At 43.6% G+C, this 14,500-nt stretch overlaps 1 protein-coding gene across 2 annotated transcripts in view; it reads left to right on the top strand.

Annotated features, from left to right (window-relative positions):
* The window catches only part of C4H8orf34 (chromosome 4 C8orf34 homolog), a 158,992-nt gene that overhangs the window by 46,958 nt on the left and 97,534 nt on the right, over positions 1–14,500 (top strand). For both annotated transcript variants that reach the window (XR_014789835.1, XM_084848047.1), the window contains exon 6: positions 5,875–6,044. Coding sequence is in view for 1 of the 2 variants with exons in the window: in XM_084848047.1 (XP_084704173.1) it covers positions 5,875–6,044 (170 nt within the window). In the remaining variant the exon portion in view is untranslated. The remainder of the gene's footprint in view (positions 1–5,874; positions 6,045–14,500) is intronic.

Below are 14,500 nucleotides of genomic sequence, written 5' to 3'. Positions count from 1 at the left end.
AGGCTATGTAAACATTTACGTAGCCTATCACGGTGTTTTTTAAAAATTTAGCCGTGATAGGCTACGTAAATCTTTACGTAGCCTATCACGTTTTTTTTTTTTTAACTGGAAATGGCGGCAGTGACAGCCGGTTGGAAGACCAGCCACCGCAGCCATCGCCGCCGAACCGCCGCCGGAGCTGCCGCCGCCAGGAAGATCTGCCCAAGGTAAGTCCCGTCCCGGGGGGGCAGACCGTTCCAACACCGATTTCGGGGGGCTGAATGCGCTGGCATTCGGCCTCCCCCAGATCCGTGGCGGAATTCTCTGACATCCCTAGGGAAAGATAGCAGAGTAGCCTAAGCTCCAGGTAAGGCAATTGGTCCCCGTTTGAAGGAGAAGGGCAGGAAGATTCTGAACTTATGGGCTATGGAGAGGTCCTCCCTCTTACCCTTGGGTCTTCAGGACGCAACCGTTGTTTTAGCACCAAGCGAGCAGAGCGCCTCCTCTCGGTGCCCTCCATCTGGTGCTGCTCCCTGCGTCTGCGCTGAGCGTCCAGCAAGGCCCCCTCCCCTGCTCTCTCGCTGCCAGGGTCACTATCTATCCCAGGAATGCAGGCAGGAGGAATCTCTCCCTGCTGCTGTGCCTGTGAGAGATGAGCGAGCTCCTATCCCACGGGTTGTTGCTCTTCCTCAGAATCAGAACTGCTCTGGGGCTCTATGGGCTCAGTTTCCACCCTGACAGATACTTCGAAATTTCTTTTTAAACATATTCAGACAAAAGCAGATGTATCAAAATCAAATGCCAGCAGTCATTTTATTGAAAGTAATACTGTGTTGATACTTTTAAATAAATCATGTCATAGACAATTTTTTGGGTTGCATATTCTTTAACACCTATTTCTGAAGAAACCCAACAGAGTAGAGTAAGTTAAATGTATCATGATTTTCAAAATTATATATTCATCTGAAAATTTTACCTTTGTTTCTTAGAAATATTTCTTAAACTGAATTACTTTATGAGCATTGCAGAAAGTACACTATAGTCATATGAACATGTGGAACTGCTTTATACTGTGCCATACCACTGGTCCATCTACTTTGTCTGGTAAATGGCTCTCCAAGGTCCTAGGCAGAGATTTTTTTCCCCTTAAATCCTTTTAACTGAAGAAGCCTGGAATTGACTTGAGACCCCCTGAATGCAAAGCCTCTGCTCTATCATTCAACTATGCCCCATCGTGTAACCAGTTCCACTGTGTGGCTGTGGCAGTGTACAGTTTTCTGTACCTTAGAAGAGCATTGTCAACTACCAGGGCTGGCCCAAGAAAATTGAGGTGGAACAGGAAATCCCCCCCCCCCCAATAAGTCAAGGTGCACAGTACCCTAGGCCGATCACGTAACTTTGACACCTATGGCAGTAAATCTCAGAAGCACCTTTCCCCATTCTTTACAGTAAATATATATTAATATAAAATGAAATACTGAACGCTTTTCTGCCCTTTCATAACATCCAAAATATGCTACCTGAGGTAGCCTCCTCTACCTAATGGTAGGTCCAGCCCAGTCAACTGCCATTAGATAGAACAAAGGTGACACATGTGAAAATATGCATAAAAGGCAAAGAAATATTTTTCTCAAACAATGATGAATGAAATGGTACCTTTGAACAGGGGTAATAATTAGGAGTGTGCGCAGAAAAACAATTGCTTCAGATTCTGCTTCAGTGCTTTGGGAAGGAGACCAATTGGACCAGTTTGGGCAACACCTGCTCTGCTTCAAGATTCGGAAACCCAAAGTTTTGGATGGCTCCCCATTGACTATAATGGGGAAATCAGCAAATGGTTATAGCCAGGGGTGTTGTTAGGAAGAGGCCCACCTGGGCATGGGCCCTGGATCTTTTTGAGCTGGGCCCCAGATCTTTTGAGCTGTCCTAATTACCATTTTTTTTTTACATTTTCCCATTGACTTGCATTGAAAAACAAAAAAGGTCATAATTTGTGTAGTTTGTATGATAAATAAATGGAATTTGGAGGCTTGGTAACCCCTATGTAACTGATTGAATCTGCCAAATTTCAGGCAGTTAGGTCCAGTGGCTTTTGTGCTACTCACAGGTAAAAGTTGCTATTTTCAAGAAAATCTGTCATAGCAAAGAGCTATATATTTTTTTGTGCTTCCACATACATGCATGGTATTTGGGGACCTGCCAGCCCCCATAGAGATGTCTAAGCTTGCCAAATTTCAGACAGTTAGGCCTAGTGGCTTTTGTGCTAGGCACAGGTAAAATTTGCTATTTTCAAGAAAATGTGTCAAAGCAAAGAGCTGTAATTTCTTTGTTCTTCCACGTATGTGTATGGAATTTGGAAACCTGGCAGCCCCCATGGAGCTGATGGAACCTGCCAAATTTCAGACAGTTATGTCCAGTGACTTTTGTCCTAGTCACAGGTAAAGTTTGCTATTTTCAAGAAAATGTGTCAAAGCAAAGAGCTATATATTCTTTTTGTGCTTCCACATAAATTCATGGAATTTGGGGACCTAGCAGGCCCTATGGAGCTGACTGAACCTACCAAATTTCAGACAGTTATGTCCAGTGGCTTTTGCACTAGCCATGCGTAAATTTTCCTTTTCTCAAGTCTAAAACCAAAAGTAAAAACTGTCAAGTAACCCAGGGGATTAGAGATGCTAATCAGAAGGTGTTTAAGGTGGCCATTAGGAGGTCACTATCCCTAATCTCTGGTGTAGGGTTTTTTTGAGGTGCAAAAAACCTCTCTCCCCCCACTTTTCTTTTCTGCTCTTACATGCCCACTGTTGTGAGCTTGCCTGCAATGAAATTTTGAAGAGGGAAGAAAGAGCTCCATGTGAAATACTGGTATTTCACACAGCATCTGATTTTACTGCCCCCAAATGGGAACCTTTGGATTCTGCAGAAGTTTAGTAGCTTCAGTACAGCAAAGGATCCAATCAACCTCCAGAAACTTCTTTCTCCCTCTCCACTTTAATTTCTCCTAAATAGCTGTAGGACTCAAATTATTCCAAAGGGAGGGTTAGGACTATGTGGTGTCATGATCGAGAAACTGCTGGGGCTTTTAAATAGGTTCTACAGTTTTAAAAAAGCGAGAAAAAGCCCTCAGCTGCTTCACCTCATAAAGTTCATTTAAGTACATGAAATCCTTATAAACCCTCCACAGCCTCCAAAATTCCTCTGAAGTACTACCTCTCTGAAAGGAGCCACTTGGCTTAGGAAAGTCTCTCTACCCCCCACCCCCGTTCACATTTCCATTCACCAGGTAGGGCTAGGAAAGAATCCTGCCTGAAACCCTGGAGAGCCGCTGCTGCCAGTCAATGTCAACAATTCTGGGCTAGATGGACCCAGGGTCTGACTCAGTATAAGGCAGCTTCCTATGAAAAGAAAGCTTTAATAAAAAACAGGAGTTTTTTGTTTGTTTTTTAAGTGGAGGGAAGATAAATATTGCTAATTTATGCAATCCTATGTATGCGTAGTGAGAAGCCCCATTACATTTAATAAGGCTTACCCTCAGGAAAGTGTGCATAGGATTCCAGCACAACTTACTTTTGCAGGAAGGTTTTCACCTTGATGTTCTGCATATTTACTCAGAAATAAGTCCTGCGTTGTGAGCATGGTACTGCAAGCTTAATACAGTGCCTATCCAATTCTGTCTAATGAATTGACTACCCTTTCAGCTCAGTCCTATGCATGTTTTGTCATTTGTGGGTCTGGATTTTTTTTTTGCATGAACTCTAGCTTCAGAGGTGAGGGAAAGGTACTTCGTGCATGCTCAGAGTTTTTCCGTAACTTAGCCCTAGTTTTGAAAACAGACTCACTGGCTGAATCCTGGTGAAGTCTTGGCACGAATGAAGTTATGGGGAGGAAGATACAATGACAGGTTGTGCATAACAAGGAGGAGGTAGAAAGAAGTTGCACAAAACAAGACATCTGTTTTTATGAAGAGTTGCTGGAGGATGGTAGGATGAGGAGGTATGGTTGCATGGAGGGGAATAGAATTGGTAGGGGGAGAATGTAAGTGCTCAGTGGTGAAAGAAAAACATTCTGCACATGCTCAGAGGCACTTTCTATTTAAGAACATAAGAAGAGCCGTGCTGCATCAGACCAAGGTCCATCTAGTCCAGCATTCTGTTCACACAGTGGCCAACCAGATGCCCATTGGAAGCCCACAAGCAGGACATGAGTGCAATAGCACCTTCCCACCCATGTTCCCCTGCTGCTAACATTGGTGAAATGTAAATAAATTCGAATAATTCTAAATTAGAATGCATGTATATCCTTCAGAAACTTTGCGGGTTTCTTGCCTGGGGGACACCTCGAATGACCTGTGCATTTTCATACAAATTTACCCAAAAACTATTGGGGAAGGGGTGAATGGAAGGGAAAGCAAACCACTCCCTCCCCCAAACTGGAGAACTCCCCTTCCACGTGAACTGCTGCACCCATCCTTCTGAAACTTTGCTGGTTTCTAACTTAGGGACAACTGTAGGCTGTCGGTAATTTTCAGAACAATGGTCCACAACAAACATAGGGAGATAAGTATGTCTTCTTTTGGAGACCTCAAAATATCAAGGCCACCCTTGCACAAAAACCCTCGTGGCTATCATTCTGAAATTTGGCAGACATGATCTCCACTGTTGGGGCAATGAATCCTGAAATGTGTATCCAATTCTTCCAAGGAATTAAAACATTATTGGCAGTTTCCTTTAAAAGAAAATCAACATATAAACCCTGCACCTATTTTTTTGACATTGGGCAGGTGTAATCCTCTTCTAGGGGGCTACTATGCCTGAAATTATCATCCAGTTCTGACCAAGAGAAAAAAGTTACAGGTTTTTTTTTTCTAATTTCCCATGGTAGTCAACAGGAAGCATAAAGACTCATTTTTCCAAACCTTGACTCAGGTTTGGTGCTGAGCTGAAGTGGTCTGACTACAAATTGGCCAGAGCAGAAGTGGGATGTTTTCCAAAATGCTGAATCGGGGTCTGAGTTGAAGTGGGGTGGGGGGTCAGTGCACACTTCTTATGTATGGATGTATGTAATCTAAACACACACGCAAGCACACTGCATGCACATACCACACACGCACACACACACACACACATAGATGTGTGCTTAGACGTGTGTGTGTGTGTGTGTGTGCGCAAATTTGTGTTATGGGCCTGTGCCCCAGATCTTTTAAGACTCTAATAACGCCCCTGGTTATAGCTTTTTAAATATTTTGTCAGATTTGGATGGAATTTGAAGGCATAGTACCTTCTTCTGAGGGGATGGAGCCTGCCAAATTTCAGACAAATACATGCAAAATGATTGCATCAGACTGATGTAACAGACTAAGATTGTGTTTTCCCAGCCTACTGCTGTTGGATGTGGTGATGGCCACTAACTTAGATGGCTTTAAATGGGATTAGACAAATTCATCATATTAATTATGATAGTTGTAAGGAGCCCTCTATGTTGAAAAGCAGTATGCCACTGAATACTGTTCCTGGGGAGTAATGGTGGGGAAAGTTCTGCTCATTGACTTTAAGCTCTGCTCATTGGGGGCATCTCATTGGCCACTGTGGAAAACAGGATGCTGGAGTGGATGGACCTTTGGTCTGATCCAGAAAGGCAGGTTCTATGTCCACTGAAAGCTAGCTTCATAACTGCAGTTTGTCTATATCTATAAGCTACAAATGATTTTGCATTGACAACCTGTATGCTTAAAAGTAAGTGATTTGCTTAAAGACTTTGGACTCTTTATACATCAAAATTTTACAGTCATGATTTTTGCATCTTTCCAGGTAACATCATTAGACCTGAAATTGCATGTTCTTGTTTCCCTCTTTTCCCCATATTGCTATAAATAAGCAGTAAGGTTTTTCCCCATTCTAGGATGCAGCAGCCTTTAATGCTCCTCTTTTACGACCCCGTGTTGTTGGAGAATGGGTTGGCCGTGAAGAGAATGATGCAGATCCATTGGCTGATGAAATGCTGCAACCTCCAGTGCCAAGAAGCAAAATGGAACAATGGGACAGTGAAGATAGTGGTAGTCCTGGAGGAAGGTACAGTTTGCTGGTGTTCTGAAGAACTTGGACCTAGACCAAGAGTGGGCAACTTGTGTCCCTCCAGATGTTTTGGCCTACAAGTCCCATCAGCCCTAACCAGCATAGTCAATGGTGAGGGATCATGGGAGCTGTAGGACAAAACATCTGCAGGGTCACAAATTGCCCACCTCTGGCCTAGATAAAGCTTCTGACATTGTCCCCTTATCAGTATCCAGTCACAGCAACCTTATTTTAACTGATCCAGCTTAATTAGAAGCTGAAGAGGTCATCTGCATGTGACCTGCTGCTCATGTGGCGGAGTTCCACATGATTGGAATACCTGCATAACTGGAGGTCCCAATTGTATGGATCCCCCACACTTGAGCAGCTAATCATGTGTATGGGCTCCTCTTCAGAATCTGTATTGGAATTTGGAACACACAGATGGCAGGGGGCAGGGCCAGCAACACAGCCCCATTATTTGGGGGTTTATGAATAGTTGAGAATAAGTTATCTTTCTATTCTGCCACATCAGAAAAGCAGTATACCAAGAGACTAAAGTTAGGCCAGTAAAAGGTTTCACCTTACATTTTTGTATTTCAGTCTCTGGAACGAAGAGCCAAGCTACATATTATGCTAATCACATAGTTGAGGGTTAATTTTTTCCTTTAGTGTAAGCGCAAACAGACCTGATTCAGATCGGGACCACTTAACATTCCCCCCACCATTTCCTCCCTGAAATTCCACATATTCCTCTGGGTGGGTGGGAATTAAAAAAGAGGGGAAAAGCCTCTATTGCTGCCAGTGGATTAATTTTTTTTTTTTTTTAACTCCCTTTGGTGGAGAGGGGTGGAATTTTGGACAAAAAATGAAGGGAACGATTTCATCCTCCCCTCTTTGTGCATGGTGGTCTCAATCCAAATTGGGGCCACACAGACTTATGCTCAATAAAGAAAAGGCTACAGTAAAGAAAAAGCTTCAGCTACATGCTATATGGTTAGCATAATGCATAGTTTGCCTCTAACACAGCAATACTGTCTAGTCTACATATAGATCATTTATTTTATCTATTTGAAAGATGTTTACTGCTCTTCAGCCAAAAAAGGCTTTTTACAAAGATTAATAATAAGATAGTCCCTGCTCTTGGGCTTACAAACTAAAAGACATGAGACAAAAGAAAAAAAGTTTTGGAGAAAGGAAGGAAAAAAAGCAAACACGGGCATGAGTTCTTAGCTATAAAGTTCTTACAAAGACCAGCTGGAATAGAAAACAGTTCAAAGAGAAAAGGAGCCCAAAGTTGCTAGTCTGTCAGCTTAGCTAATGCAGGTTCCCTTCTGTTCCTCCCTCTACTCCAGCTTGATGTAACTGGCTCCTACTAGGTGACAGTTGATGGAGGGAGGAGCCTGATGGACTGTTACTGGCCCTGCTTTCCTTCACTCCCACTGCTGTAGCTGGAGTTCAAGTAAGATGGATATTTAGAGCTACATACAGCCAGGGCCAGAATTATTGGAACAAAGATAACTGTTTTGGCAGTTGGCCTCTGTACACCACCACATTGAAGTTGAAAGGAAACACACCCAGATGGGAGCGAAGACAGGACTTCCAGCTGTAATTCAAGGGGCTTGACAAAAGTGGGGCACTAACCATTCAGGAAGTACAGCCGGTGGCATACACCCCCCCCCATCGTTGGTGGCTCATAAGTAATGGAACAAATGGCTGACAAGCAGCTGCATGGCCAGGTGTGGCCTGTTTCCTGGGTGCCCCATGATCAAGCAAGCAGATAAAAGGCCTGGAGGTGGTTCTGAGTGATACATTTGCATTTGGTGGCTGTTCCCTGGAACTCCTAACATGAGGTCCAAAGAGATGTCCATGCGAGTGAAGGAGGCCATCATTAGGCTAAGGAAACAAAATAAACCCATCAAAGAGATAGCAAAAACAGTGGGAGTGGCCAATACAACAGTTTGGAATATCCTGAAAAAGAAGGAATTAACTGGCAAGCTCCGCAACAGCAAAAGGCCTGGAAGACCATGGAAGACAACTAAAGGGGATGACCACAGAATGCTGCTCATGGTGAAGAGGAACCCTTTCACAACATCTAGCCAGGTTAAGAATGCTCTTGCGGAGGTAGGCATGTCATTGTCAACATCTACAGTCAAGAGACGGCATTATGAATGTAAATACAGAGGCTTCAGAACAAGGTGCAAACCACTGGTAAAGCTCAAGAGCCGAAAGGCCAGATTAGCCTTTGCCAGCAAACACCTAAAAAAGCCTGCCCAGTTCTGGAATAAGATTCTTTGGACTGATGAAACCAAGATTATCTTGTACCAGAATGATGGGAAGAGAAAAGTATGGAGAAGAAAAGGAACAGCTCATGATCCAAAGCATACCACATCATCTGTCAAACGTGGTGGAGGCGGTGTTATGGCATGGGCATGTATGGCTGCCAATGGAACCGGGTCACTGGTGTTTATTGATGACCTGACTGCTGATAAAAGCAGCAGGATGAATTCTGAAGTGTATAGGGCTATACTTTCTGCTCAGATTCAGCCAAATGCTGCCAAACTGATAGGATGCCACTTTATATTGCAGATGGACATTTCGGGATAATGTCCCACAACATACAGCAAAAGCTACCCAAGAGTTTCTGAAGGGAAAGAACTGGGATGTTCTTCAATGGCCAAGTCAGTCACCTGATCTCTACCCAATAGAGCATGCTTTTCACTTCCTGAAGACAAGAGTGAAGACAGCAAGACCCACAAACAAGCAGCAGCTGAAGGCAGCTGCAGTAAAGGCCTGGCAAAGCATCTCGAGGGAGGACACTCAGCATTTGGTCATGTCCATGGATTCCAGACTTCAGGCAGTCATTGACTGCAAAGGATTTTCATCCAGGTATTAAAGGCGATCCTTAAGTTTGAAATGATGTTGGTTTGTTCCATTACTTATGAGCCACCAATGATGGGTGTGTGTATATGCCAGTGGCTGTCCTTCCTGAATGGTTAGTGCCCCACTTTTGTCAAACCCTTTGAATACAGCTGAAAGTCCTGACTTCATTCCCATCTGGGTGTGTTTCCTTTCAACTTCAATGTAGTGGTGTGCAGAGGTCAACTGCCAAAACAATTATCCTTGTTCCAGTATTTCTGGCCCTGACTGTAGATGCCTTTGTATAACAACCGGTTAAGAGCTGTCATCTTAAGACTAACATACCTGCTTACACAATTAATTTATTTTAATGAATTATTAAATTATTAATTAATTACCGTGTTTGTGTGACTTCAACCTCTAATACCATCAGATTAGGCTGTTATTTAATCCAACTTAATTATTTATACTCAACTTAGTTAGTAACTCTACTACTTGGAAATAATCTTCTGTTCAAGTACATCTAAGGGGCACTAATGTATAAATTGTTAGATCTTTTTAAATGTTAAGTATGGTGGAGAGTGTTTTGACATCACTTTTAATGGCCTGTTATTGGGGGTTTTGAAGGCAGTGTGGTGGTCTGTCAAGTGTAGGAACAAAGGGTTTTCTGAAGCCAAAACTAGTAAACATATGGATGTCTGTTTTATTAACTCTTAAGAATAGTGTTTGAAATATTTTGGATATGGTGCGCTTTCTCTACCAAATGGATTTGAATGGAATAGTTTGAATTAAGGATGTACACTGAAGTCAAGATTCTGTTCAGATTCTGCTTTGGCACTACAGAAAGAAGGTCCATTTGGATTGGAGCACTTTGGAGGCCACCTGCTTCACCTCACTTCTGAATCAGAAAACACAGGAACAGCCCTCTAATGAGTTCCTCCTAAAAAGCACTGTGATTGGAAGTAAAAATGAGAACCCTGGTAGAGTTATTCTCTGGGTGGAATCTAGAGCTGTCAGTCAGAAAACTGCACCAGTCTCCTCTGCCTCTCTGGTGTTTTGCTTATATTGAGAATTGGGGTGGGGGAGAGGAATTTATCAAATGTTGCAGACACATGGTCTGTGTTTCTGTATCCCTCTGAATCGCTCCTGAGGCTTCAGATGGACCCTGATCCAACTTGGGCTGAATCAGAGGACATCAGCTTCACTTCAGACAAGCCCTGGAGCTCCCTCAAGTTACTTAATTTGGTTTTGTATTCAGGATTTGTCCAAACAGCCAGTGTGGTGTAGTGGTTAGAGTGTTGGACTGGATCTCAGGTGATCCGGGTTCTAGTCCCCACTCTGCCATGACGCTCACTGGGTGACTTGGGCTAGTCACTGACTCTCAGCCTAAGCTACCTCACAGGGTTGTTGTGAGGCTAAAATGGAGGAGGAGGACCATGTAAGCTACCACGGGTTCCTTGCAAGAGGAAAAAAGATGGGATATAAATGAAATAATAATAAAATAATAAGAGAATGCACACCTTGAACTTGAATATAGCTGGAACATGGCATACAGTGTAGCTGCACCCCTCTGCAGTGTGTTCCCTATTGACATTACACAGGCGTCTTTAATTTTGCTCTTTAGAATGTCTGCTTAAGACCCATGCAGGCTTTCCTTGAGTTGGGACCCAGTCAGAATAGTTATAGTTTTTATTGCTGACCAGTGATTAATTTATTGTATTTTAATTGTTATATTTTTATGGTTATATTATTATTGTTAATAGCTGTGATAGTTCACTGGAAAGCAGTGCATATACTTGTGTAATAAATAAGTAATAATAAATATGCCATGTGGTATCAGCCAGTGATGCAAAGATTAGGTTTTGGGGGAGAGTGGCCTCCTAAGATTGTACTTAGGGCAAAATAAGAGGAGCCCAGCTAGATCAGGCCAAAGGCCTATGTGGTCCAGCATTCTGTTGATGGCCTGGCCAATCAGATGCCTCTGGGAAGTCCACGATCAAGACACCTTCTATTTATGTTCAGCAACTGGTATTGAGAGGCATACTACTTCTAATATTGGAGGTAAGATGTAGCCACAATTAATATATGATCACAAATGATACTATAGTGACTGGGTTCACATGATCATGGAGGGAAAATAAGCCAGTGTCTTATGTTCCCTCCCACATGTGCTGCTTGCGAGCTGCCTAATTACCATAATTACCCTTGCCTGGTGCAGGTTGTTGTGATGTCTGAACTCGGCGAAGGTGAGTGGCTGGAGTGGATTTCAGGCCAGGTTCAGATATCATGACAACCCGTGTCCGGTAGGGGTAATTATGCTAATTAGGTGTTTCATGACTGGCACGTGGTAGGGGTGGGAGTGAGGAATAAGCCACCATGGCTTATTTTCCCTCTGTGATTGTGCCAACCCACCCAGTGACTCCAAGGAGAGCTGCCTGTTGCAAGAATGAAACTGACTGAGGCTGTAAACATTTTTATTTTTTCTGTTTTGCTTGTTACCCGAGTTTGTATTCTCAGAAATGGTAGTTGTATGGAGCAGATGAAGCTGTCACAGGACCAGTGAGTTTGGATATAGCACAATTTAGCCCTGTCTAGTTAGTATTCTTTATTAAATACAGTCATCTTCCTGTTGCATATTTGACACTTTATACGTTTCTTAGAGACAATCCTATGCCCCCTAGACAGTGTCTGGGGGGCCATAGGATAGTTCGGATTCCTAGATCCAAGCTTGGAGACAGTGCTCTGAGCTTGGATCCAGGAGTCAGAGCTCCCCGCCCTTTCCCTCCGCCTCACAGCTGGTGTGGAGAGAACCGTGCTGGCTGCCTCTCCAAGTTCTCAGAAGAGACCTTGGAGAGGATGGAAAGTGGGTGATTCTGTGGGTGGGGACGGAAGGGGAAGTGGGGATATGAGCTATCTCAAGCCCTCCCGAGCCTCCTTCCCTCCCCTTCTGCAGACTCCTAGCTAGATGGGCAAAAACGCCCGTCTAGCAAATATATAGAGTGGGAGGAGCATGGAAGTGAAGATCGCCCATCAGTCTCTGAGTTCGGAGGATAGGATTGTGCCCTTAACTGGGTAAATACCACTGCTGTAGGGCAGATCAGTATCTGCAGCCACTATTTTCTATAAAACTGATGTGAAATGGTAGTAATGCTTGAAACCAGAACAATTTTGTTTTTTGAATACATTTTTAGAGATTAAGTATGAGTTAACATCTTTGTCCCCAAAGTAGACAGTTCAACCACTTTCTTACACAAACTTATTGGACTGGATCCAAAGGTGCCCTTCCATGCATGAATTGAGAGGGACTCTCTTGATGAGCAGAAGTGCACCTTTGGATTCAGTCCTTTACATGGTTACTGGCTTGAGGAATTATCAAAGAGGGGTAATCTAAAAGTAACTGGCATTATATGCCTCAGTTGGAGGCATATAAAAACAATATATTTAAATGAAAGGTTTTTTTAATTGCTTGACAAATAAATCAAGCAATGTATATGGCTGCCTTCACATCACAACTCCACTGATCAAAGCTTTAGACTCTCTACCTCCAAACAAGTTATCAGAGCTGACACTGCCCACCTTATGGATTCAGCTGTGCTTCCCAGTGATGGGATACAAGCACATAGTGCAGGGTTGGGCAACACTTGTGGCCTTCCAGATGTTTTGGCCTACAACTACCATGATCCTTCAGTACTGGTTATGCTGACTAGGGCTGATGGGAGTTGTAGTCCAACAATATCTAGTGGGCCACAATTTGCTCACCTCTGGCATAGTGGGAATTGTACATAGAACCTGTATGCATGTGTGGTTTCCCGTTAAACAGGAGGTGTGCATAGAAGTCTGCTTCTACAAATGTCTCAACTTATATAGGTTTGGGTGAATTCTGTTGGTGAAATTATAATTGCTATCTGGTGTGAGGATACATCCATCGTGGGTTAACTCCTCCCACTGCTCAGCACAGGCAAGGAACATGTGACCGGGCTTTTTGTCCTGGCTTCCTTGGCTCCTCCCAGCCAGTCTTTTCCTTGCCTCTGCCCGGGGCAGAGCTTGTTCTAGTTTCTCTTTCAATGAACTGTCTACTTAGGCCTCATTATTCTCTGAATTTTTTTCCTGTCTTTTTCCTTAGCAAACATTAGAGTTTTTTCTTCTTTCCCTTTTCAGTTTTTTCTTCTGCTCTTCATATTTTTAAAAAAGAAAGAAAAAAGGGGGCTTCTCTTCTCTTCTCTTCTCTTCTCTTCTCTTAGTTTTTCTTTTCTTTTGCCACAAGAGGGCTCCAAATCTGAAAAAGGAGTGGTCAGCAACTCACATTGGAACCAATCCACTGCTTGTGAAGCACCCCCCCCCCCACCACACACACACACTTGAAATGGAGGAGCGTTAGGTCACTCTTCAGCTCATGAGGAATCTAGCATGGGGTCTTGTTGTGTCCAGCCATAGCCAATGCCCTGTGCTGTCTGGCCTCTGCCACCATTGCAGTAACCGACCTTCAGGCAATGGAGGTGTGTTTGGTTGCCACTTCTTCAGATTGTGAGGAGTCTAGCAGGGGGCTGTTGTGTCCAGGCATAGCCAACGCCTGTTCCCCTCCACTGCCATTGCAGTAACTGATAACTGATGCTCATGCAGTGCCACAAACGGAGGTGGATTGCAGTGGATCCTCCCCAGAACTGGAAGATGCAGGATGGTGCATCCTCTCCTTGGTTCTCCCCTTGGCTGAACTGAAAGAGTCTGTGGCTCACCCATCCCTTTCTCTGCCAAGAATCACTTTAGTTTTCCCAGAGCTGTAACGCTTGCATTCTCCAGCATATGCATCTATCCCCAGAAACAGAGACACAGCAGTCCGCTTTGGATATCCATTCCTCTTCTTTAAGGCAAATGGCTAAGCAAGTGCCCCCCCTCACCAAAATCAAGCTTTGTTTCAAACCATCCAACAGGTGATTAGGCTGGAACTGGCTCAGCTTCCTAAACATAGAAAGGGGCATAAAAAGCCTCTTCCTCTGACTTTTCTTCTTCCTCCCCAACCTAAGAAAAAACAAAAGAGAGTAGTTATTGCCAAACACTCTATAACATCCAAGAAGAGTGGGTTGTCCGTGACTGTTCCTCATTCTCCTGGTGATTCAGCTTCTGATTCCCCAGACCCTCAGCTTACCACTAAAGGGAAGCATCGTAAGCCAAAAAGGTTTCCCATCCGCATCTTTCAGAAGCTCCCATTTTGTTAGATGCAGCAGCACAGTTGTGGAAGAACCTTCCAATGTAAGTTCCAGGGGAAGAACTTTCCAATGTAAGGTTGTTTAATAATGATGACTTTCTACCTATTTTCTACAAAGCTATGGCATTTTTAAATATTTATTCCTCCACTCAAGAACCAGCCAAGCCTCTAGAAGAAATGATGCCTTGTTTCCAGAGCCGAAGCCAGCTAACTGTGAGGTCCCTTTTCCTTCGTCCTTTGAAAAATTGGTTAAAGCTGAATGGAATGCCCCCTACAAAGCAGGAAGGCCTCCTACCTGGCACAAAGGTATTATTCTTTACTACAGAGAGCTATGGAAAAATGTAAGATCCCCTTAGTTGATGCTCCTGTGACAGCCTTACTGTTGTGAGCCATAAATCCTAAGGATGGGGGT

Source organism: Heloderma suspectum, chromosome 4 (assembly GCF_057233095.1).
Source record: "Heloderma suspectum isolate Gila_16-S chromosome 4, 16-S_ref, whole genome shotgun sequence".
In the NCBI taxonomy this organism is placed as follows: Eukaryota; Metazoa; Chordata; class Lepidosauria; order Squamata; family Helodermatidae; genus Heloderma; species Heloderma suspectum.
Note: the sequence above shows the minus strand (reverse complement) of the source record. Positions and strands in the feature narration are given on the sequence as shown.